Genomic DNA, 23899 nt, shown 5'->3' with positions numbered 1-23899 from the left:
TCTTCCGAGAGTGTCAGGCTGTGGAAATTGACAGCCTATGAACTAGGAAGTGGGGATTTCACCAGGCATGAAATCTGTTGGTACGTTGATCTCAGACTTCTCAGTCCCCAGAATTGTGAGAAATATATTCTGTTGTTTATAAGCCACCCAGTCTACCGTTATGGCATTCTGAACTAAGACAACCGCCATTTTGAACGTCGATGGTTGCCATGCCAGAGGGAAAGAGAATCAGAGGAGTCTCAAAGCAGCAAATAAATGATATGGGTGTGAAGTGACACGTGTCCTTTCTGCTCAAACTCATTGGCCACATCCAACCATAAGAGGGCCAGGAAATAAAATCCTACCATGTGGCCAGAGGGCAGAAAGTCAGCAATATTTACTGAAGAGAATTAATAGTCTATCACTCACTTTATGGCAAGAGCTGTTCTAAATATATTACAGTCATTAACTCAGTTAAGCCTCATAACAATTCTATGAAATAGGTACTATCAATACCATCATCATCCCCATTTTATAGATGAAATAACTGAGGTACAGAGAGGTTAAGTAACTTGATCAAAGTCACACAGACAGTAAAGATGAAGCTGAAGATTTAAACCCGGTCTTTCTGGTCCTGGAAACAGACTATGCAGTCTCTCACTAGATGGGAAAATTTGAGAGGCATGGTCAGAGATGATCGAGAGTCACTAAAGGAGTTTTAAGTAGGAGGGTGTGATTCAATCAGATTTGCTATTGAGAAAGCGCTCTCCAGAGAGTGGGGTGAAAAATCAAATTGAACTAGGGTTAGACTAAGGCAGGAAGGCTATTTGCATAGTGAAGTGATGGAGATGAGGAGGATTGAACTCAGGCACATTTACTACAATTAACTGGGTAATCTTGAGCCTCCATTCCAGCAACTTGAGCCTCTGTTTCATCATTTCTTGAAACATGATTATGGTAATACCTATCTTAGTGGGTTTTTCTGAGGATAATAAAATTAACATAAGCAAAAACTGACAGTACTAAGGCTCTGGACTTACAGACATTCGCGTTAAAAATCCCAGCTCTACTACTCACTAGATGAGGCAGTTCATTATTCTAAGTCTCAGTTTGCTCATTTATAAAACACGTGTTAAAGTCAGAAACGTTAAATAAGTTAAAGTAAGAAAATTGATTACAAACTGGTTGCAGGTTGAGAAAATTAGCTCAGGAGAAATGCAGAATTCCTTCTAGAGAAATAACTGAGGTTTTGTTTAAGAAAGATACCTTAATGAACTTAATGTGTTTATGAAAATCAAGTCTCCTAGGCATGGCTAGAAGGGAAGAGGTTTAGATGGAGAATTAAATAATTTTGATTGATAAAGTAATAGCAAATGTTGGTTTTCCTCTGATGAGATGAAAGTTTTGAGGGAAGCCTGGGCTTGGGAGAAAGTAAAAAGATGGAGGGGAGGGTTTCACTCAAGAGAACTGTGAGCATCTGTTTTTAATCAGTTTCCTTGATCCATTCTTCCCATGGCAGCCAGAGTGCTCTTTAAAACCATTAATTGAATCATGTTGGTCCCTTTCCCCTAGTCCAGTGCCTGATACTTAGACATTTCTCAGTAACAATTTGCTGAGTAAATGAATGAATGAAAACATTTGCCAGGGAGCAGGTGAATCCCTAAAGAAAAGGACTTTTTTTTTTTTTAAAGATTTATTTATTTTAGAAAGAGAGAGTGAAAGAGGGTGGGTGAGGGGAGGGGCAGAGAGAGAAACCTCAAGCAGAATCCTTACTGAGCATGGAGCCCCATGTGGGGCTGATTCCAGGACACTGAGATCATGACCTGAGCTGAAATCAAGAGTCAGCTGCTTAACCAACTGAGCCACCCAGGCACCCCAAGAAAAGGACTTTTGTGGAGGAGTTCTGAGTAGTGAGGGCTGATGTTTATTTTTTTATTTTTATTTTTTTAAAGATTTATTTATTTGGGAGAGAGAGAGCACAAGCAGGGGGAGCTGCAGGCAGAGGGGAAGCAGGCTCCCCACTGAGCAAGGAGCCCGATGCAGGACTCCATCCCAGGACCCTGGGATCATGACCTAAGCTGAAGGCAGATGCTTAACTGACTGAACCACCCAGGAGTCCCTGGACACTGATGTTTGCTAGTTATTTTAAGTAGTTCTCTATTGTGTGTTTTGCTGTAATCACCCTTCCTCTCCACCACATCCCTCCAAATAACCTTCAGTGAAAGGCTGCCGCACAAAACTGCACTGTTTTGGGAGGATTTAAGAGATGAAAGAAACTATCCAGGCACCAGGTAAACAATGTCCAAAGATGGCAGGAAATGTAATGAACAGAGGAACCCAGAATTCAGTGGGAGCAGTAAGAGGTGACCAGAATCCTCTGAAAACTTGGGGAAGATGTGCTGTCCCCCTTATCCTGGGATTAGGAGGTTGGGCCCTCCATTTGGCTATTGAAGAAAAGAATAAGCTGGATGACTTTGGAGTAGCCACAACCCTCAGGTTACATAAGAATGATATTTAACTCATAGAGACGTTTTAAGGATTATATTGGGATAATTCATATAAAGCGCTTAACACAGAGCCTGGCACATAGTAAGAACTCGGCAAATGTTAATTGTTGTTTTCCTTCACTTTCTTCCACTCCCTACACTCGCTTTCGGCCAGGCTCCATTCATTCTTTTCCAAGGACATGCAAGAGGCGTGCCCACTCCTCCCTCCACCCACCCCAAGCTCCGCCCCTCACTTCTGCCCGGATTGGTCCCTGAGAGGCGGAGCCGAGGGAAGAGCCCGGTGCGACGCGGTAGGGGCGGGGCGCATGCGCGGGCTGGGCTGGGTGGAGGTGGAGAGGAAGAGCTGCCGGAAGTAGGCGGCCGAGGTGGTGGCCGAGCAGGCGGCAGCTGCCAGGGAAACCGAGGTGCGGGACGCACGGCCCGCAGACAGGCAGGCGAGGGGGTCGTCTCTGCGCGCCCCGTTCGCCTGCGCTGAAGGTCTCTAGTCCCGCAGCCTCCTCTGGACTCGGGCCTTTCCCTGAGCCCGCCAGGGGGCGCCGCACTGAGGGGCTGCAGAGTGGGGGGCGGGCGTGCCTGACGAGAGAAGGGGCACCGGGCCGGGCCCGGGGGGTGGGGAGGGCTTTCCCCCGCTCAGGAGGTGCCCCTGGGCGGGGGACCGGGAGTCCTCACCTCCCGACTGAGGCAGGGGTTTCTGGGGGCGGGGAGGGCGCGTCGCCCTCTGCCCCCGCCGGCACCCTGGCCATGACGGGCAAGTCGGTGAAGGACGTGGATCGGTACCAGGCGGTGCTGGCCAACCTGCTGCTGGAGGAGGATAACAAGTTCTGTGCGGACTGCCAGTCTAAAGGTAGCGCATCCCTCCCGGCGGGCGAGGGGTCCAGCCTCCGGCCGTGCTTGGGACGTGGCCTGTATGGGGAGGGGGTTTCTGGAGCTTAGGCCGCCCGAATCCTATTAAATGGTAAAAGGCGTGCTCCTCTGGCTGAGGAGGCTGCTGGGTGTTCTGCGGCGCCACGATCTGTGTGGGGAGAGGCTGCGAGGGTGAGTGTGAGTGCTTAGGGGGAGGGGGAGCCGGTGATGGTGGGGGTGGGGGTTGTGTGTGCAGGTGAGAATGTCGGTATGTCAGGGCTCCGAATGAGTTCTGGGCCGGCTGTCATTCCAGAGGCAGCCTGGAGCTCACCGCCTTCCACTTGCAAAGCTGAGGGATGAACTGCAGTGCGTGTGTGTGTGTGTGTGTGTGTTTTTAAGTGTAAGAGAAAGAGGGAGGGGGAGGAGGGAAGTGAGATGACGGCAGGAAAACCGCTTAAATAATTTTTTAAGGTGATGATTGTTGCTGCCCGCTATTTGCTTAACAGCTCCTTCTGTCATTTTATAGTCTTGCTGAGATCTGACAGAGTGCATAGGTGGCTTTCTTCTTCCTGGTTGTGTGAAGTGGGAACCTGCCTTATGCAGTGACACAGTGCGGATTTCTAGACAGCCTAGCCCTGGCCGTGGAGTGCGTTGGAGCCCGTGTGTGTGTGTGTGTGTGTGTGTGTCCGCAGAAACTAGCAGATTGTGGCTGTAGTGCAGGATCTGTTTAATCAGTGGAGAGAAGGAAGCAGGGGATGCATCAAATTTGTTGCTTCCCTGGTCATTACCCTTCCAAAGGTGAAATATGATCATTGTATATTGTTAGAGCCATTTAATCTTTGTTTGCTGTGCCCTCCAAGGTGCATGATTTGATCCAATTAAAGATCAGTACGATAGGAAAGCTTGGTTATAAGTGAAAGCTTGGTTATTAGCACTCAGATTTTATAGATACAAACTTCTGTAAATATTTTGTTTCCTTATTTTCTTTCTGAATTCTTTGGGATGTAATTGGAGAAGTTGGGAAAATTCTTTTCCCTTTGGGGAGAAGGGCATAGTTATATTTTGGGAGCTGTTGTTAATTTGCTTCTGTTCATAATGCAGTGGATTTACCACAGTCGTTTGGCATGTAGCATATTGGGTGCATAGTATACAACAAAGATTCAAATGTATTTGTGTTTATCAATATTGAGAAAGGAAATACATGCCTAATTGATGCCTTTAGGTAATTACCTTTTATTTTAGAAAAATAAGGTTATGTAAGGAGAACAGAGGAATGATACATTGATTTAAACATCTAGTAGTATATTTTAATGTCCTCTGCCAATAAATAAATGGCATGTACTTTTAGGAAAACATGTACCCAGACTTCTTTCCTGCATTTTTGTCTTAGCAAGAATTTGATTTAAAAAGTATTTTAGAATCCATTTATGTTGAGTAGGTTAATTTCTTAATAGTTGACTCTTGTTAATTCTTGTCCTAGACTTTTTGGAAGATTCAGTTTAAAGTTTAGGAGTATTATTTCCTGGCTTTACTCAAATTCTCTTATGACCTCAATTAACAGATCTTGAGTCACAGTGAAGCAATACACTAGAGTGAGCATTGCTACATTTGGGGAGTCAGATGCCATTTTGATGACTACCCCCAACACCCTATTTCTCCTACCACTCATACTTACTCATATTCCAATGAAATATAGCATATGGAAGAGAGAGCTTGATTCATCACTTCTTCTCCCAAATTTTCCATTGCTTTTTATCAATAGCATTACTGGGGATCAGATAATGAAACATTAGTTAATTCTTGATGAGAACTAGTAACTGATGGGTTGTAAACTTTATTAGCTGCTGTCAATGGTTGAATCCTGGTTCCTGAAATGATTTCTTTTCACAAATTAGTTTTACATTTTGGCTTGGTGGCCTCAGTGAATTGGCCATTGTATTAAACATGAAATGACAAGGTGTCAGTCATCTTTCAGTTCAGTTAAATAACATGGTTGTTTAGGCCTCAGTTTATCCAGTTTGTGTATTATCTAACTCCTTCCACACTTTCAACTCTTCTCACTAATTTTCCTCCTCCTTTTCCCTAATTTTGGTTGTCATAATGATCATACAGACGACTATTGGATCATGGCAGGAAGAGACACTCATATCAGATTAAGTTACCTGTTAGCTCTGGTAAAAAAAAAAAAAAATACATGTAGTGGGAAGAGGTATTTAAAAACTATTGGGTTTGGAAAATGAGATTTGGATCTGAGTTTATCCCTGTGTCTCATGTTGTTTCTTAGAAAATTGAGAGCTAATTGTACAGGACCTGGTGAGTGAGTGCTAATCTATTAATATTAAATCATGATGTAGCCCTGGACTGCAGACCCATGAGCAGTATTTTTCTGATGTTCTAAAATAACCCTTTGGCAATGGCTCTTCTTTTAAATACACTTGTTTAAGGATGTGATTATCTTTGGATATGTAATGTGAACATCAGAGTAGAGAACAAGCATGTGTTTTCTTTATGTAGTACAAGTTTTGTTGATCCTGGGGTTTTTAACTCTCTTGAGCATAAGACTCACTGGTTTCTGGGATCCCTAAGGCAGTGAAGTGATTCCTGTGTAGCAGAGAAAAGCTGCTTAGATATTGCCTTTTAAAAAATGCTTTGACTTACTTTTAGGCCCAAAGATACGGTTTCCTCATCACCCAAAGACATTGTGACCTTTAGGGTAAATTTTTGGACTGACTCTAAGTAGTGATAGGACAAAGGACAAGCATACTAAAAATTCTAGATATGTCAGTGGTAACTCTACATAGTTTAAACTAGGCTTGGTCCCATTTTTGGATAGACCCTTATGTGGTTGTACTAGTCCAAGGCTTAATCTTTAGCTCTGCGGTTCCATGTTTTATCAGTGTGCCTGGAATAGCTCCTAATCAACCTCTTCAGAGACTGGTTTAAACTAGGCACTATCTTATTTACCATGTAAGGATCTATCTTTCTGATGACCTGGGTACCTGTGTCCACTATTTGGATATTACTTTCTCAGTACCAAGGTTTATAAAAATTTGAGAGCTTTTTAATGAGCAAAGAATTAGAAGAGATTTGATGGTCTTGTGGAATATTTACTTCATACTTCAGATTGTGAAACACCACCTAGAATTCTGGAGTTTGACAGAAACTTGGTAATATTTTGTACTTTTCCCTTCCGCTACATCCTACCTCTGAAATGTTTTACCTTGAATTACCCAACTATTGCCTCTGTTCCAGTTTCCACTACATACTCTTAGATTTAAATATGCTTTTTGGAAAAGGTAGCACTTTCAGATATTCAAAATATAAAAGGTTCAAAGGCGAATATGTACAATGAAAAGTTGATCCCTTAGCCACCATTTTCCCTTCCTAGAAGTAACCACTTTTGGTAATTTCTTATGGGACTTTTAAGAGATAATATATGCACAGGCAAACAACTACATTTAAATATATTGTTTTGCAGTGCTTTTATGCAAGTAGTAGTGTATTGCTCACAGTCGATGGCACCTTGCATTTTTCAATCAGCAGTATAACGTGGAAAGCATGAAAGTACTCTCTCCATGCACATTAAAGAGCCTCTTCATTTCTTTCAAGGGATTTTTTTTATTATGTTATGTTAATCACCATACATTACATCATTAGTTTTTGATGTAGTGTTCCATGATTCATTGTTTGCGTATAACACCCAGTGCTCCATGCAGTTCTAAGGCTATACCTAGGTTATCTTGATTAAGTTGAAAGATAATGCCTAAGTGATTTGGAAACATCTGCTCTTGTTGAAAGCATCTTAGAAAGTGTCCTAGGCCCATCCATAGCTCATATAAGCCCACCTTTCAGGTGGCAAAGAAGCAAAGTAATGGAAGGGGCTGTTGACTTGATGTTGTAACATCCAGTTGAACTCTTTCACTCTGCTTATTTTAGCTTTGTGACCTTCAGTACTGCACTGAACTTTCTCAGTTTAATTTTCCTCATTTGAAAAATGAAAGTGCCTGGTAACTGAAGTGTTAGACAAATGTAAGCATTACTTATTACCACCATTGCTGGTCTTATTTATTCTATCTTGGTTTTATTTGTTTCACTTTCTGACTTTATTCCCTTAAGTATTCTGGTTACTGGAAGCCATGGTTAGAATGACTCACCCAGTAATTCCCTAGTCTTTAAGCCAAAACCATTTCCTATATATGGGGGTACTGGCACTTTTGCAAATGTACTTTATGGTACCCTTGAGGATGGTCTTTGGATGTTTCCTCACTCTTTAAACTTGTATGAAAGATTAGACCAGGGAATCTTTGTGTAGAAATTTTCTACAGTAGTCCTAAATTTCAATTGCAGTAAATTAATCTCTAGCTTTGCTTTATATTTGTTTTGTGTTGATAGATAGCTAAGTCATTGCTTGTTAACTAGCATTCCTTAGAACATGAACTTTCCTATCAATTTTTAATTATTTTACCTGTATCCGTGGCACCTTTTGAGAGGTTAAAAAAAATTCCATCAGATCTAGACAACAGAAGTTTTGTGTCCATCTCTAGTTGTTAAACACCCTTCTCCAGCCAAGATCAAATAACTTATTTGGGTTTTTATTTTTTTTTAAAAGATTTTATTTATTTGACAGAGAGAGACACAGTGAGAGAGGGAACACAAGCAGGGGGAGTGGGAGAGGGAGAAGCAGGTTTCCTGCTGAGCAGGGAGCCTGATGCGGGGTTCAATCCCAGGACCCCGGGATCATGACCTGAGCCGAAGGCAGATGCTTAACGACTGAGCCACCCATGTGCCCCTTTTCTGGCTTTTTACAGCGAATGTACCTTAACTCGAACAGTCATGGTTGGGTTGACACAGTTACACTGAAAGTAATTTATCAAAGTCCTCATTAGATTGTCTTTTAATATCAACTTGTTAAGCCTGTTCCCTGGGAGATACTTTCCTATTCTCCTTGTCCTTTAAATATCATTCTGCGGCAGTGGGATAGAGAGTAGAAAATGCCTTATCGTTTAGGGGGAACTCTGCAAGCCTGCAATCCCACACTATATATATTCATTCTGAAAATATTTGTTAAGCACTTACTTTATGTCAGACACTGTATCAGGATATGTGGTAGATTCAGAGGCCCTGTCTTTGGTCCGAAGGATCATACAGTTGAATGGGGAAGTAGATGTGTAAACTGATAAATGATGCAGTGTAGTATTATCATGGCATTGTGTGCAGGGAGAAATGAAAGCTCTGGAGAAAGCAAACTAGTCTGCCTCAGGAAGTCATGGCTTCAAAGAGACAAGTAGATTGTGTCTTGAATGATAAGCGTGACTTTGCCAGGTGAATTTAGGGAACTTGGCCTTGTAAACAGAGGAAACAGAATGTGCAAAGCTTCCAAGGTATTTAGTGTGTGTGTCGGAGGGAGGATTCTCTAGTATATTTTAACTACATATTGGGGAGTGGCAAGGTAGGCAGGGGCCAATAAGGTTAAAATCCTAGCCCTGTAGTTGATTTGCTTTATAGTATTGGGATTATGAATATGCTTTAGACTCTCTATTGTGTAAGAAGCCCATACTATTGGAAGTCCACCTACTACTCAAATGAAATTAAAAGTATTAAAGACACAAGACCAACATGGAAGTGTACACGAGTACATTAAATTATCTTAGAAAAGTCTAGTGAAATGCCAGCGGTAGATATTATGTCACTTCTGGAGTTGACATTGATTTTTGAGGCTGAGCATGCTTAATACTCAAGTGGTCTAAGAGTGCTGAATATTTGATGTGTGCTCTTGGTTGCTCAGTGCTTAGGAGGTGTAAGCAGGTAGCTGCAGCCTGATCTCTCAGTATACTTTTCAGCAAACCTATTGCTTTCCAATAAATCAGAAGACTACTTTCTGCATTTTTCATCTGATGTCATTATAATATGTAGGTGGCAGCTTTCTTGGGCACAGTTGTCTATATAACTGTTCACCACATGAGTCATTGTCTGTTTCTATTCTTCTGCCTGAAAATTCCATCTTGGAAATGACGTCTTGTAATTAGTGACTGCTGCACTTTACTCATTATCCACATTGCAGCTGGCTCTGTATGTTATGTTGATGGACCCTACCTATGGCACAGACAGGGGACAAAGTGACTTGTTAAACGGACTCAGACTCAACTCCTCTAAATGATATCTCTGTAGAAAAGATGCCAAGCAGGAATCTGCATAAAGCACACATATGTTTTACATTCTAAGCATATAGTGCCTAACTTCTGTTATTGTGTCTGCTTAAATCCTTATCACAGTTGTACTTCTGTTTGAGCAAGTGGACAGTTTAAGTAGATACTAATTTTGAAGAAGTTCTGTGTTGGCCCCTGGAATGTGACAGTTCAGCTTACCACACTGAAAAGGTAGGAACCAAATCTATGTAGAGTAGAACACCTTAAAGTTAATTCACTTTAACCAAATTCCTCTGTTGTTAAAGAAATATTTTTATATTGATAAATTTTTAAAAATTATACTGTGCTACCATTAACTTGTCCACTAGAATGTAAGCTCCATGAGGGCAGGGGTGGTTGTGCCTGTTTTATTCACCGTAGTATTTCCAGTACCTAGAGTAGTGCTTAGTATAGATGTAGCTCTTAGTAAATATTTGTTTGAATGAATGAATTGATCTTGTCATCTATAAATCTTTTGTTTCTTATTAGAAGAAATCTTTAACAGGTTATCTGAATATTTGTTTAATTCTTAAGAAACCTAAGTTTTAAAACATATTTTAAAGTCAGGGACCTAGCAGAGAAACAGACCCCACTGTAGATAGTACAAGCAGAGGGAATTTATTTTTTTTAAAGATTTTATTTATTTATTTGAAGGAGAGAGCAAGAGAGCAAGCGGGGAGGAGAGGGAGAAGCAGGCTCCCCACTGAGCAGGGAGCCCGATACGGGGTTCATTCCCAGGACCTGGGATCACAACCTGAGCTGAAGGCAGATGCTTAACTGAGTGAGCCACCCAGACATCCCAAGCAGAGGGAATTTAATATACAGGTTACATGGATGATATAAGAGCCTAGAAGGTAAATGGGCTGGTGAGGCAACCCAGAGATTAGCAACACCTGGGAGCTGGTGTGCCCCTAAGGAAATTCGAAGGTGCTGGTGATACCAAAGGCCAGAAGTCTGAGCTATCTGGTGTGAGCTAGAAGCATGGAAAGAAAAGCTGTTTGGTGACAGCTGGAACTGTGACCCTGTTAAGAGAGCATTACCCTGGCTTCCCTCCTCCTCCTACATCTTATCCTTATTGGTTACCTCCCATTGATGGAACTTACCCAGAAATTGGTTGGCAAGGGAGCCTGGGAGATGTAGCTCCCACTGGCAGAGTGGAGCAAGGGTAAGATCTAAGTGGAAACAGGCAGAGGCACAAAGCACTTAAAAAAAAATCTCCCAAGATGCAGTTCTTTCTCCTTGGAGGTTAATAGTTGAATTATTTTGGATGAGAGATAAGAAGGGTTTTCAGGCAGATACAACCTCTTGTGCTTCTAAAGAATCTTAACTGTTGCAGAGACAATAATTAATCCCAGGAAGCAACGTAACAACTCAGTTATTGCCTAAATAATTAGGATGTGTGTCTAGAAAAATTGGCTTCTGTTGAATCTTCCAGGGGCAGTTTATCAATTTGCTTACTCAGGAAATAAGCTTCCCACCCTGTTGATTTTGGGATGCCTTGAGCATGACTGTGTGTGTGTGTGTGTGTGTGTGTGTGTACATATATGTATGTACACACATACAATGAGCTTGTCCCATCTACAACTGAAAGAATTGAGTCAACACATAAGAGGTACAAAGAGAGTTTTGAGGATTGCAACCTCGTGGTACAGATTAGACTTTCCTTGACAGTTAATGTTAAGGTAATTGCAATAGACCTAATTTTCCTTGTGCCACATATCATTTTAACTAGTCTTATTGGTTTGTCTGGGGTTTTCCCCCACGGCTTTAGGTAGGTTAGCACTGGGGGAGGGAGGTAAGACCACTGGATCAACTTTCTTCTGGACCTGAGAAGTATTTTTTGTCTTACAAGGGAGGTTGCTGCTGCCCCATTTCAAGGCCAAACTTTCCAAGTTATTGCTAGTAGCTTTCTTCTTGATTATAAAGTGTTTAATGAGCTACGTGATAGAGTTTGGCACTTTCTAGAAGGGCTTTTTTTTGTCAATCAGGTCACCTGCCTTTGGGCCCCTGCTACATTAATGGACTTGGTGGAACTAGGCCAGTGAAGGTTTTCAGTGGAGTGTGAGTATGTTTCTTCTTAGGCTGTTATTTTCCACAGGGACCACATGTAGGGGACTCTGAGTAAAGTTACCATCTATAAAAATTGTGTAGGTTTCATTGTTTTTCTCTTTCCTCCAAAAATCAATTTCCTCTTGGCAGGTGTAATTCACAGATGTAATTAAAAAGTAATTTGGTTCTAAAAAGCATATCAGACTGCTTCCCAGAGTACCAGTTCTTTTCAGCTAGTTCATTTCAGTTTAAGAGGTACATCTATGCATTTTTGAAGCCTCATGTTTAATAATTACAACATTTTGCTACTGTATTTGACTCTTCCATTTTCCAAACTTTCTTCTTCCCTACCCCACTCTTCTGGCTCCTGTATTTCCCCACAGGCTTTGTGGATGCTGGTCCACTGATGGCTGAACTGCAGGTCCCTTCCCAGTGGAAAACCCCAGAGATGAGCCAAATCTGCCTTCAGCTGCGGCCATCCATCACTGTAAGGTTGCCCTGGCGGTTGTTTTCAGTTTGTCCAACACTCCTCTGGCCGCCCCTCTTCCCCATCCTCCCTCATGTGTGGCTGAAACTTGCCCTGGAATCCCACCTTTGTAACATATCACTGGGTAGTAATAAGATTTTAATATTGCTGCTACTTTTCATTTTCAAGTAATGTTAAGTAGTTCTCTGACCATTTTTGTTGACCATAGCCCTCCCCCCGCCCCAGTTTGCATATTTCCTATGGGTATTCTGGGTGCTTTTAAATGCATGTAGGATAAAATTTATTTAGAAAGTTTTGGATTTCATAAGTCCAATTGGAGAATGTTGATTTTTTTTTTTAATTTCAAGTCAGGACTTTCAAAAAGAAATTTCTTAATCTGAAACAATGAGAACTGGATCCCTCAGGCTCCATGTCCTTTCTCTTCACCCAAAAAATAAATGTGTAATATTCTTATTTTATGATGTGTCAAAAGTAATAAGGCAAATACAGGAGTAAGAGAGACCGCCACTCAGCCATAGTCGATAAGTCTGGCCTAGCATAGTGATTTGAGAAAATAGAGCACCTTTTCTTTTTTTTTTTTTTTCCAAACAAGCATGCTGTCTTTCAGAGCTAGTTTTGGGAAGTCCATAAAATCCCCAAGCCTCTACTACAGAGCTTACATCTTTAAATTCAGGTTTTACTGATATTAATCCTACAGCGTTACTTCCTGAAGTGCACTGAAAGTACATTTTGTTGTTCAACTTCTTCCTCTTTCCTTGCCTTACTGGATGGAAGTCCCCCAGTGTATAGATTTAGAAATGAGTTCTCTAGTGTTTCAAGCCTTGAGTTAAACATTTTGTCTTAATATTGTTTAGATGGTTGCTTTTGTTCTTATGCCTTCAAAAAATAATTTCTTACAGAATTTTCTGTGTGAGTTGATACCATCTTATGCTGCAATATAAAGCTCAGAAAGGAGAGGGTGCTGGTGTCTTCTTGTTGATACTTTACCACTTGGGTTATAACTGACACAAGCCCTTCAGTGAGAAATAGGAAGGAAATTCCCTTCTTACCAGTTCTTACCCTGACACTTTTGTTCAAAATAGCAATAAACAGCACAGTTAATGGAAACCAATATAAGTGTGACAGCTGAATTGAGAAAGAAAGAGTGGAAAAGATTCAGGCTCTTCTGCTATGTTGAAAGCATATTTGTTGAAAGAACAAGCTGTTTGGAACCAGGGACCCTGTCTCTCTGAAGGTAGGCCTGAGGAGTTTGGTTAGAGGAGCTGTTTTAGACCGAGGAGAATTGTGAGAAAAACTCTTTCTGAAGTGTGAGTGCTGTGTTAACATCCCAGTTTGTAGGTGAGAGAAGGAAAGAATCATTAAAACAGCTCTGGAAGGAAGATTCCAAAGCAGTTCTTCTGAGCATTCTGATTTTGTTCTGAGCCTCGTTTCTGAACAGGAGTCTGACACAAGTGACTCAAATCAAGGGTCCATACTGTGGGCAGAGTAAAAATAGGGCCCAGTTTCATTAGACTTCTTAATGCATTGAAGGAAGAAAAAAGATTCATTACCATAGACCAGTTATTTTTTGTCTTGTGGGATATTGGGGAGTGGGGAGGCGTGAGCATCCTTATGCTTATTAGCTAAACATCATTAAATGCTATTTTAAAATTTTATTTACTTTTTTAAAAGATTTTATTTATTTATTTGACAGAGACACAGCGAGAGAGGGGACACAAGCAGGGGGGAGTGGGAGAGGGAGAAGCAGGCTTTCCACTGAGCAGAGCCTGATTCAGGACTCGATCCCAGGACCCTGGGACCATGACCTGAGCTGAAGGCAGATGCTTAATGACTGAGCCACCCAGGTGCCCCTAAATGCTATTTTCTTAAAAAGCACTTTGGGGCATCTGGGTGGCTCAGTAGGTTGGACAGCCGACTTTTTTTTTTTTTTTAAAGATTTTATTTATTTATTTGACAGAGAGAGAGATAGTAAGAGCAGAAACACAAGCAGGGGGAGTGGGAGAGGGAGAAGTGGGCTTCCCGCTGAGCAGGGAGCCCGATGTGGGGCTCGATCCCAGGACCCTGGGATCACGACCTGAGCTGAAGGCAGACGCTTAACGACTGAGCCACCCAGGCGCCCCTGGATAGCTGACTCTTGATTTTGGCTCAGGTCATGATCTCGGTCGTGGGCTCAAGCACCCCCCACCCCACCTCACTCTGTCACCTCTTCAGGTTCCATGCTCAGCACAGAGTCTTTTTGTCCCTATCCCCCACAACCCCACTCCCGAGCACTCTCATAAATAAATAAATAAATAAATAAATAAATAAATAAATAAATAAATAAAGTCTTTTTAAAAAAGCGAACACTATTTTTTTTCTGCTTTTGAAAATTACTCATTTGTGAAAAAAATCTTTGTGAAGTATGAAAAAATATAATGATGGAGAAGATATTTCACAAAATCCCTATCATCCATTTTTTTTACTTGCACTTATTCCATAATAATTTTTTGTCATTATTGTTTTGCTTAACATTTATCATAAGCTTTTTTCATGACATTAAAAACATTTAAATACCTTTATTATATTCCATCATTTGAATATGTCATTACTTATTTAACTCTTGCCCAGTTGTTGGACATTAGAATTTTTAGTTTTTCAGTATTATAAATAATGGTACAATGTAAATTTTTGTGTTGCTGTTAGACTAATGGATTATGTGTTCAGAGGTGAGTGGTCACGTGGGCCCTCTAATTTTAAAAAGTTGCCAGGAAGTCCTCTGGGCTGAGCCCATGCAGAGACGACCTTGCTGTGGGGGGTTGTCATTCTGAACTGCTTCACTGTAGTGGACACCTGTTGAGGCAAGGAGTGGAGAGCTACAGAGAATCCTGGCTTGACCATAAGGAACAGATTTATGGAACATGATCACAGCAAAATGGGCCAAGATATATTCTTATCTCATGCATAGTCTTCCACATTATATGGTTGATATATGGAAATATTGTTGTGTATTGATCAGCATCTTAATGTTGTTCATACAGTCCTCCTTCACTTAACCAGTCCACTGGGAAGATGGATTAGAGGTCCTACATTGGTAGAAAGGGGCTAATACTACCGTGTTTTTGTTTGTTTGGGGGGGGGGTTTAGTTTTTTTTTTTTTTTTAAGATTTATTTATTTGAGAGAGAGAGAAAGAACAGGGGAACAGGGAGAGACAGTCTTAAGCAGACTCTGCACTGAGCACAGAGCCCGACGTGGGGCTCAATCTCAGGACCCTGAGATCATGACCTGAGCCGAAACCAAGAGTCAGGCGTTTAACCAACTGAGCCACCCAGGCACCCCTGGTTCTTTTTTTTAATAAGAGCTTTCCTTGGACTATAAATTCCATCAAGACAGGGACTGTGTCCCATGTATATCTGTATGCCTAATGGGCAGCATCTGACACATAGTGTCTATGCCTCCATCGTGAACACTTATTCTTTTAATGTGTGTTCAGATCATATTCTTTTTTTGTCTTCTGAAAGTTATTCTTATGCTGTTAACTCAGATATTTGAAGATCTGTGACATTCCAGGAAGCCAAGCAGGTGAATTTCATGGTTGCTTTGTTGTAGTTACTTTGTGCCATTTCTTTTTTTGTGCTTTTGGCATCTGTGCCACATTGAAAGCTGGAGCCAGTCACGAAGCTAGTACTCTGCCCTCTCAGTAGGAGGTTGTAGTGTGCCACATAATCTTGCATCTTGGGAGAAATGTAGTATGGGGTGTGAAACAGGAGGCTGAAAAAGCACTCCTTTAGCCTTTTTGTGGGATGGGAGTAAATATTTAGACACTATTCTCAGGTGCTGCAGAAATTAATAATAACCTTGCAGCAGTTTTAGAAGCTCTTCTTGTACCCACTGGAACAGGTTTGTTTAATTTGAAGAACCTTACTTTAGCTCTTTTGAAGCTGTGATTTTTTTTCCTAGAGACCTGCCCTGGATTCTTCTACACACCATTCTTTTTGCAGGACCTTTCTATCCATACCGCTGACTTTTGCCCCACCCCCTTGCACCACACCTGACCCGAATCTCATTATACCCAATTCTGAAATATCTAGTTTTTAAACAAGGTAGTGTTTTCTTTTTGAAAGAGCCAAATCTTCACCCTTTGTTCTCCTCCCTTAAGCCAGGGCTGTTTTGATGACTAACATGTGACCCTCTGTACTTTGATCCCAGAATTAATTTCTAGTCTGCTGTTTGTTTGGAAATGAAAGTTCTCTAGCTTGTTTGGATACGGTTGTGATTCAGTTAAACTGGCACTGATTTTCCGTCTGTTTGCCATTGGTTGGGGCTCCTCTGATGTGTTAGGAAAGCTGCTGCACACCGTTGGGGAGAGAACGTCATGTGTTCGTGGTCTTGCACAAGGGTTTGTTTGTGGAGTCAGGTTTTGTGTAAAAAGCCTCCTTCTGGCGGAAAGGTATGAGCCTCCCTTCAAATAATTGAAAGGCGTATTCTGCCTGGCCACTTGCTCTTGAGCTCTAGTATATTCTCCACTTCTGGGCTTCCTTTGAGGAAGAAAAATATGGGTAAGAAGGGGTGTGGATAAGCCTTCATACACAGTCTCAGATGTTGGGCTTCCTAGCAGCAGAGAGTGAATTGTTTGTTATAATAGAAAAGACCACCTAAAGAGCGGGATATCAATTCAGCGACCATTATTGAGCACCCATGTATAACACATATTTGGGGGTGTATAAAGATGATTCTAATTCCAGCCTAGCTGGTAATTTCTTCTATGAACTTGGTTAAATGACTTGACCTCTCTGGACCTTAGTTTCCCCAACTGTGCTTGACTAGATAATCCTTAAGGTTCTTTCCAATTTTGGAATTCTGTATCTAAATGTTCAAACTAAATGGCCTAGAAATGATTCCTTCAGAGGAGGACTTCTCAACCTCAGCACTGTTGATACTTTGGATACTTCTTTGTTGAGAGGTTGTCCTATGCCTCATAGGATGTTTACCACCATCCCTGGCCTTGTCCACTAGATGCCAGTAGCATTCTCTGCCCCTCCTGCCCCCACCAGTTGTGACAACTAAAAATGTCTCCAGACGTTGACATTATCCCTTGGGGGAAATTGCTTCCGTTGAGAGGCATTGCTCCAGAAAGAGGAGAGTGGTACTGTTTGAAGGTGGGCTATTTTTAATTATCTATTTTCATATTGTTCCTCTTCTGCTTATTACCAGTCCTGGGGATGGAGAATGAAGAGCAACCTCATTGGTCAAGAGCTATATCACTCTTCTTTAGTGGTTTCTTTTCAAGATACGCCTTTCCTAACTGGGCGGGCTCACTTTGCATCTTCAGTATTTTTTTCAGAATATAAGTAGATGCTGGTTGTTGCCAAGAGGAAGTTAAGGCTTTAACCTGAAAGAACCTAAAAAATGTACAGAAGTAAATGTCCCTAGAGGGTGAAGACAATGACTTCTAGTGAATCAAGTGAGCTTTTGTTACCTAAAGTGAGGTCATGAGTGATAGGAATTCATTTAATTATAATATCAAGTTTTGAAATATCAGGTCCACCTGGCCAACTTTGAAATGATTGCCTAGCTTTTAGCTCAGTAATCCCTCCCTCACCACCTCCCCACAACCTGCTGTTAGCCATTGAGGTAGTGATTGAAATGTATTAGTTCTCTTATGAGATCTAATTTTAATACTTGTTACTTTTGCTGTAATATGTTGATTTTAGGTTGAATAACTTTGCACACCTCCCCCGCCCCCCCACCCCGTGCCATCTTTTCCTCATTTCTTGCAAATCCATAGTCTTGCCTGGGTTAGGTACAGAATGATGCTGTTTGCCGACTGGGTTAGAGTACGTTTTGTGAGCATCCTTACTGGGATGCTGTGGGATCCCAAAGCCATGATTGAGACACTTAAGCCTGTGTCAGTCCCTATCCCTCGGTCCTGGCAGGCTCTGTGTTCCATCCCAGCTGAGCCTTTGCTGGAGTAATTGCCCACATAGAGCCTTCAAGCCAAACAATTGTTCGTACTGAGATAGTCTCACTGTTTAGCTCCTAATGAAACAATCTCCTTCCTGCCCCCAATGAAAGCAGCTATTTTTTTATTTCCTCCCTCCCTTTTTGGAGACGCCATGTCTCAGCTGCCACTCTTCTATCTTATTCATAAATGCTTTAAGCAGAGTCTTTGTGCAAAGGAAATTGGCTAGAGCCAAAATATCATGGGCTAAGCAGGAGACAAAGAGCATTAAGGATACCCTTTCCCTAACTTTCTATGTAGGATATTTAAATTATCTTTGTGTGATTTTCTGAGTAATAAGCAATTTAAACCTCAAGTCCACATAAGAAAAATACTAGGTTTTTTAAAAAGTATATTAAATGAGTTGTTACATAAAGGAGCTTACAGAAATAAAAATAAAACTCAACAACAAAAAACTATAGATGAGTGCCACAGGACAACAAGATGCTCTGGGAATCAGGGCAGGAAGAAGAGGCTTGATTGGGAAAGTGGATAGAGCAAGATTTTCACAATGATGTTTTGCAAATACAAGTACTATCCCAGGTACAGCTATTTGTGAGAGATCCAAAGTTAATCAGGAAAGTATAAGTAGTCCAGTTTTCCTTACTGACCAAAATTTAGAACCTCCAAAATATGAGTTCAGGAAGGAGAGTCCAAAGTAGAAATGACAGGTTGCCCAGGTAGCTGCAATGTGTCCTGCTTCTCTTCCCGACTTGGTGTTGCTTCTTCTGGATTAGCGATGCTTTCTTCATGTTGCCATCTCTGTTCTAAAGCTCTGGCTCATACAGAGACACAAATCACTTCCTTTGATTCTTTCCCCTTAACCCTGTTAAGACTGTTTAGAACTTTGAGTACAAAGGGAGAACAAAAAAGGGAATTTATTACAAAATATACACCCTTAAAAAATAATCCACTATTTTCGGACTAAAAAATAATCACCCTTTCAAAATTTAATTGCTGATGCTGCCTGGGTTTGTTCCTAGTCCCTCTTCTATTTCCTGATCCTGAGGTCTCTGTGCCTTAGCTTTATGGGACCAGTGTAGCTTTCTGGTTACTTTGCTTGATTTCTTTTTGCTGAGCATCACGCTCTCCTCCAAGAGAAGGGTGCTATCTAAGGATCCACCACCCATGAGTTTACTCTCTAGAGAACTTGACCTGAGGTAAAAGTCAAATTAGCCTTTTTGTGCTGCTGCTCACATGGGGCTCTGTTACTCATTTCTCTGTACTTAGGCATCCAGGCCTCTTCCTGAGGTTGACACAGTAAGAGACCTCATCCTCCAAGTGGAAATGAAAGTTCTCCAGAAAGAGTGGGGCTTCCCACTTGGAGGCCCAGCAGCATGTACTACAACTTGTATACTGCTCTCTCATGGGAGCATTTATTTAATAAGAACTGTGTGCATACTGGTTTTTCTTTTAGAAGGGAAAACTTTTATTTTGACTGCCTTAAAATTTAAAAACAGTTAAACAGCAAAGCACATTTTTTTTATAGCAAAGAACATTCTAAATGAAGTAACAATGGTTAAAAGGAAATTTAAAAATTAAGAAACAAATCATTGCAAGATGTTAATTCCCCTAAATTCATCTATGAATTTAGGGCTAAACGAATATAAACATTACTAAGTTTAGCTGGGGGTGTCGTTTACTTTGTGTTGCATTGTTTTTGTTTGTGTGTTTGTTTTTTAGAGGGGGGAGGGGCAGAGGGAGAGAGAGAGAGAGAATCTCCAGCAGATTCCGTGCTGGGCATGGAACCCATCTTGGGGTTTGATCTCACAACCCTGAGATCATGACCTGAGCTGAAATCAAGAGTCAGATGCTTAACTGACTGAGCCACCCGGGCGCCCCGTGTTGCATTGTTTTTAAAATTAATCAAAATTTATTGAGATAAATGTTAAGTTACTTTTGTAGATTTTTAAATAACAGCTGATTGCATTTCCTGTATTGTTTCAAGTATCTCTACGTGGTTGTGTCAAACTTCAATTAATGGTTTAAGTAATAGTGGATATTTTATTTCCATCAAAGTGCACTAGTCGTACGGTCCAATTCTGGAGAGTCCAATGAATTGGAAATAACATGTTCCTAAGAATGACATTAAGTAGTATCTTAGGAATTATAATGAGAGCAAATGTAGCATCCATTAAATAACAGCCATTTCCTAAAAAGAGATAAATCAAAATTACTTTTAAAGAGAGAAATAGGCAGATGCCCCATGGATGGCTGTGGATATTCAGGGGGCAGCCGCTGTAGAGGCTAAATCAAACCTGCATGTGACCCTGGGTCCCTTTGGCCTCATGGTTTAACCCTCCTCCTTCCTGGGGAACCTGATGAAGGAGAGGGATGCCCTGGCCCTTTCAGGCCTCTGCTTGTTGAATAGCCACTGGGGGGAAGTTGGAATTTAAACTCTCTTTTAGCCAATTTTTGTCTGCTGTGACCAGTTTTTTTTCTTAGCTCATTGAGGTTTCCTCTCAGTCGACAGGGATGCCAACCAACTTTGTTGAGCTTTTTTCTCATGGGACATAATCCATCTTTGGCAGAGGAAGTGTTTCTTTCCAGTTCTCTCTCTAGGTCTTTGGCCCTCTCTCCATAGGATCTGCATTTCTGGTGTATACCGCTGATGTTTTCATATACTTTGGGAAGTTTCTTCATTTCTAAGCAGTACATTACCTCATTGATTAGTTTTCTGCACGTTTCATTATATGTTCTTCCTGTAGTTGGGTCAGTGTTCGAAGTTTCAGCTGAAGCTCTTGAATTTCACTTCCAAGCTGTGAATCTTCAAATTGCAAAGATGCTTGCTCAGTTTAGAAATTTCTCGTTGGATGTGTAAGCTCTTTTTTCATTTGATTTTCTTCACATAATTTTTTAAATGTTCCTAGCTTTTCCCCTTCAGGCCTTTTTAAGGGGACATTTAAGTCATGGAGGCGTTTCTTCAGTCGACTTTGGACTCATAGTCTAGGTGGTCTCCATTTTCTGATCCACTCTTTTTGTCTAATCCCAAATTGCCGTCATTCATGCATCTCTAAAGAGAGCAGACAGGTGTATCATTTCCAACACAGTTTCAGTCAGAGATTTTTAGCTGGCTCTCTGTATCATTTACAACCTATTTCATTTGTGTCTGAGTTTTCAAGCGTTTTTTCCCTTCTGTTCCCATGCTCTTTGCTTCCACCCTGCGGCTTACTGGGAAAGCAGCTCTAGGCTTTCCTGAAGATAAGTATTTTCAACCATACCATCCATTCTTTTCCTCTGAAGTTGTTTTACATTCTTCCAAGATGTTTTTAGTGTTTTTGGCACCAGTCAGTAGGAATTGGAGAGATTTTGATCTATCTTTGAGTGACCATGTGTTGTCCTTGAAGGCAAGCCATCATCCCTGCATGAAATGAAAGCTTAGGGGGCTCACTTTTCTGTTCTTTTTCGAGAAAGCCTATTATTGTGTCTTCAAGTGAAGAGGTGGCCATGTTGGGTTTTTGTTGTTTTTTTTTTTTTGTATTTTTTGCCGTACTCTATGTTCGTAACATCAGAGGACTGGCCTCCACTGGAGGCATCAGCTTGTGTAATCAGCTGAATCTTCTCACTGACTTTATGAGATTCTTCAACCCCGGGCAGAAAATCTTTTAACTAGCTCTTTTTCCCTCCTTAAAATATGTTGGCTCTTTACCATAAAAACAATCATAGCAGCACATACCAGAACCTCCCAGGGAAACCCCAAGAGACTTGGACCTTGTCTCGAGCTTTCACACAGCACCACCAAGAATACTGCACAGCCATTCCAGGATGGCTGGAGGTCCTCTGGTTGGAATCAGGGACTCATCTCACCCGGGAGTCCCTCTGCCTATGTCCTGTTCCTGAATGTGAAAAAGGCCTCTGGGTGTCTGTGGGTAGGATTTACCTTCAAACATTTGTGTGTGTGGCTGGAACATAGCAGCTGGTACCTGTACACACGGTTTTAAGGTTATTGGTATATAGAGGTGAGAGGAGTAATAAGAATTGATTCTAGAAAGGCCCAGATCAGGCAAAAATTTAAGCTACACTTAGGAGTTTAAAGTTCACTTGGCCATGGGGGTCCAGTTCCATGTCTTTGAATGGGGTGATAACATCATCAGAATATACCTTGCCAGAATGTCCTTTCCAGAGCCAAAAAAAAAAAAAGGCCATAGGAGGATCTGCCCTTTCCCTTCTGAAGTGTTCTGAAGAGTTGAGTAATAATGGTACAGATTGGTTGATTTGGTAGTTTTTTATTACTAGAAACATCACCTAAGTATGCACTAGTTATCCGCTGCCGGGACAATCGGACAGGAAGGGTTACAGCCTAAACTACAGTGAATCCCTACCTACTACTAACCAGGAAAATAAGACTGGTGCAGACCTAAATTAACTAAAAGTTAACTGCCCTTCTTTGAGTCTTTTCAGAGTAGCTCAATGAATTTTAGAGATACCGTTACTACCTTTGAGAAGAGGTAGGTTTCAGAGATAATCTTATCTAGGTAAGGAAATTGACTCTTGGAGAAGTGAATTGACTTGCCTGAAGTCAAACAGCTGATTAGTGGCACAGTTTAGATAACCCCTATCTTTAACTGTGTGGCTAGCCGGGGCTAGGTAAATAACATGAGATGCGTACAAGCATGTTGTGGACTAGTTCAGAGCAAGTACTGGTTTTGCTAGGATATCAAGGAAATGAATAGCCACCGTATAAAGTGGCTGAGGAAAGCTGCTGCACCCAGCTGTAGACATGTGCCTTGTTTTGGCCCCTGGCCCTTTGGCTGTGTTATTATTTTTGGACTGACTCCTTTAGGCTCTTTTTCAGTTGTATTTAATTTTTTGGTCCTCCCTTGCCCAGGGCTGAGCAAAGTCAAGGCAAATCCAGGTCTGTAAGCACTGCTAACACCTACGGAAAGATGAAGAATGTCTGCTTACCTGTTGACTTCTTAGCTTTAATGTCTTTAGAGAAAAGACATTTTAAGTTAACTGCTGAAATAAGTTTAGATGTAGATTGACTAATCATTTCATCAATGAGTGCTTAGTGTTGTACTTCACTAACCCTTTTTTGGGTTTCCTGGTAGGAGGATAATGTTGCTTTGCTTCATCTCCACTGATGTCATAGGAATCTGATTGCTGTCTCTGTTCTGTCACTGACCTCCTGGATTGAGTTGGTTCATCTGTCTTGTATTTGGTTGGGTGTATGAGTAGATGCTATCTTTTTTTTTTTTTTTTAAAGATTTTATTTACCTATTTGAGAGAGCGGGGAGGAGAAGAGGGGCAGGGAGATGGACAAGCAGACTCTGCACCAAGCGTGCAGCCCGATGTGGGGCTTAATCTCAGGACCCTGAGATCATGACCTGAGCTGAAACCAAAAGTCGAATGCTTAACCGACTGAACTACCCACGCACCCCTGAGTAGCTGCTATCTTAAGTTCCATCTTTATCTTGCATACCTTGTTATTTTATATAAATACCGGAGGAGTCTAGAAGCAGCACCAGGAGATAAAAATGCAGAATAATGGGACTCAGTATTAGGAAGGCATCTCTAATAGTGATTGCCATCTAACAGTAAACGTGACTACCTTTTGAAATGGTACATAACTGACTTAGCACTGGAGCTGTTAAAGGAGGACCCAGGTGGTCTCCTGTAGAATGATCTCCTGCATTCAGTGAGGGATTAGACTCAGTGACTTCTAAGGTTCTTTCTACCTCTTGATTTCTCAATTTAAAATTCCTTGGTGTAGTATTTACTTTTATTCTCTAATCAGTCTCAGAAAAGTTTCAATTTGCTTTGTCTCAAACGTTTAAAAAGCTTAACTTCTGCTTTTTTCAAATACATGAACGTGGACAGTGTCTCTTTTTGTAAAAGGAAACAGCATTCTTGTAAGACAGACCGGATGGA

General features: G+C 41.3%; 1 protein-coding gene across 2 annotated transcripts in view; it reads left to right on the top strand.

Annotated features, from left to right (window-relative positions):
* Nucleotides 1-2812: 2812 nt before the first annotated feature.
* Nucleotides 2813-23899, top strand: part of SMAP2 (small ArfGAP2) — a 45568-nt gene continuing 24481 nt past the window's right edge. The window contains exons 1-2 of one of the 2 annotated variants that reach the window (XM_073902825.1): nt 2814-3330; nt 9602-9706. Coding sequence is in view for 1 of the 2 variants with exons in the window: in XM_025857176.2 (XP_025712961.1) it covers nt 3228-3330 (103 nt within the window). In the remaining variant the exon portion in view is untranslated. Of the gene's footprint in view, nt 3331-9601; nt 9707-23899 lie in introns of both variants that reach the window. The other variant, XM_025857176.2, reaches the window with a different exon arrangement.

The sequence above is a fragment of the Callorhinus ursinus genome, unplaced genomic scaffold (genome assembly GCF_003265705.2).
Source record: "Callorhinus ursinus isolate GAN/ISIS: 27379988/994484 unplaced genomic scaffold, GSC_fseal_2.0 scaffold18, whole genome shotgun sequence".
In the NCBI taxonomy this organism is placed as follows: Eukaryota; Metazoa; Chordata; class Mammalia; order Carnivora; family Otariidae; genus Callorhinus; species Callorhinus ursinus.
This window is presented reverse-complemented; position numbering and strand designations above follow the sequence as displayed.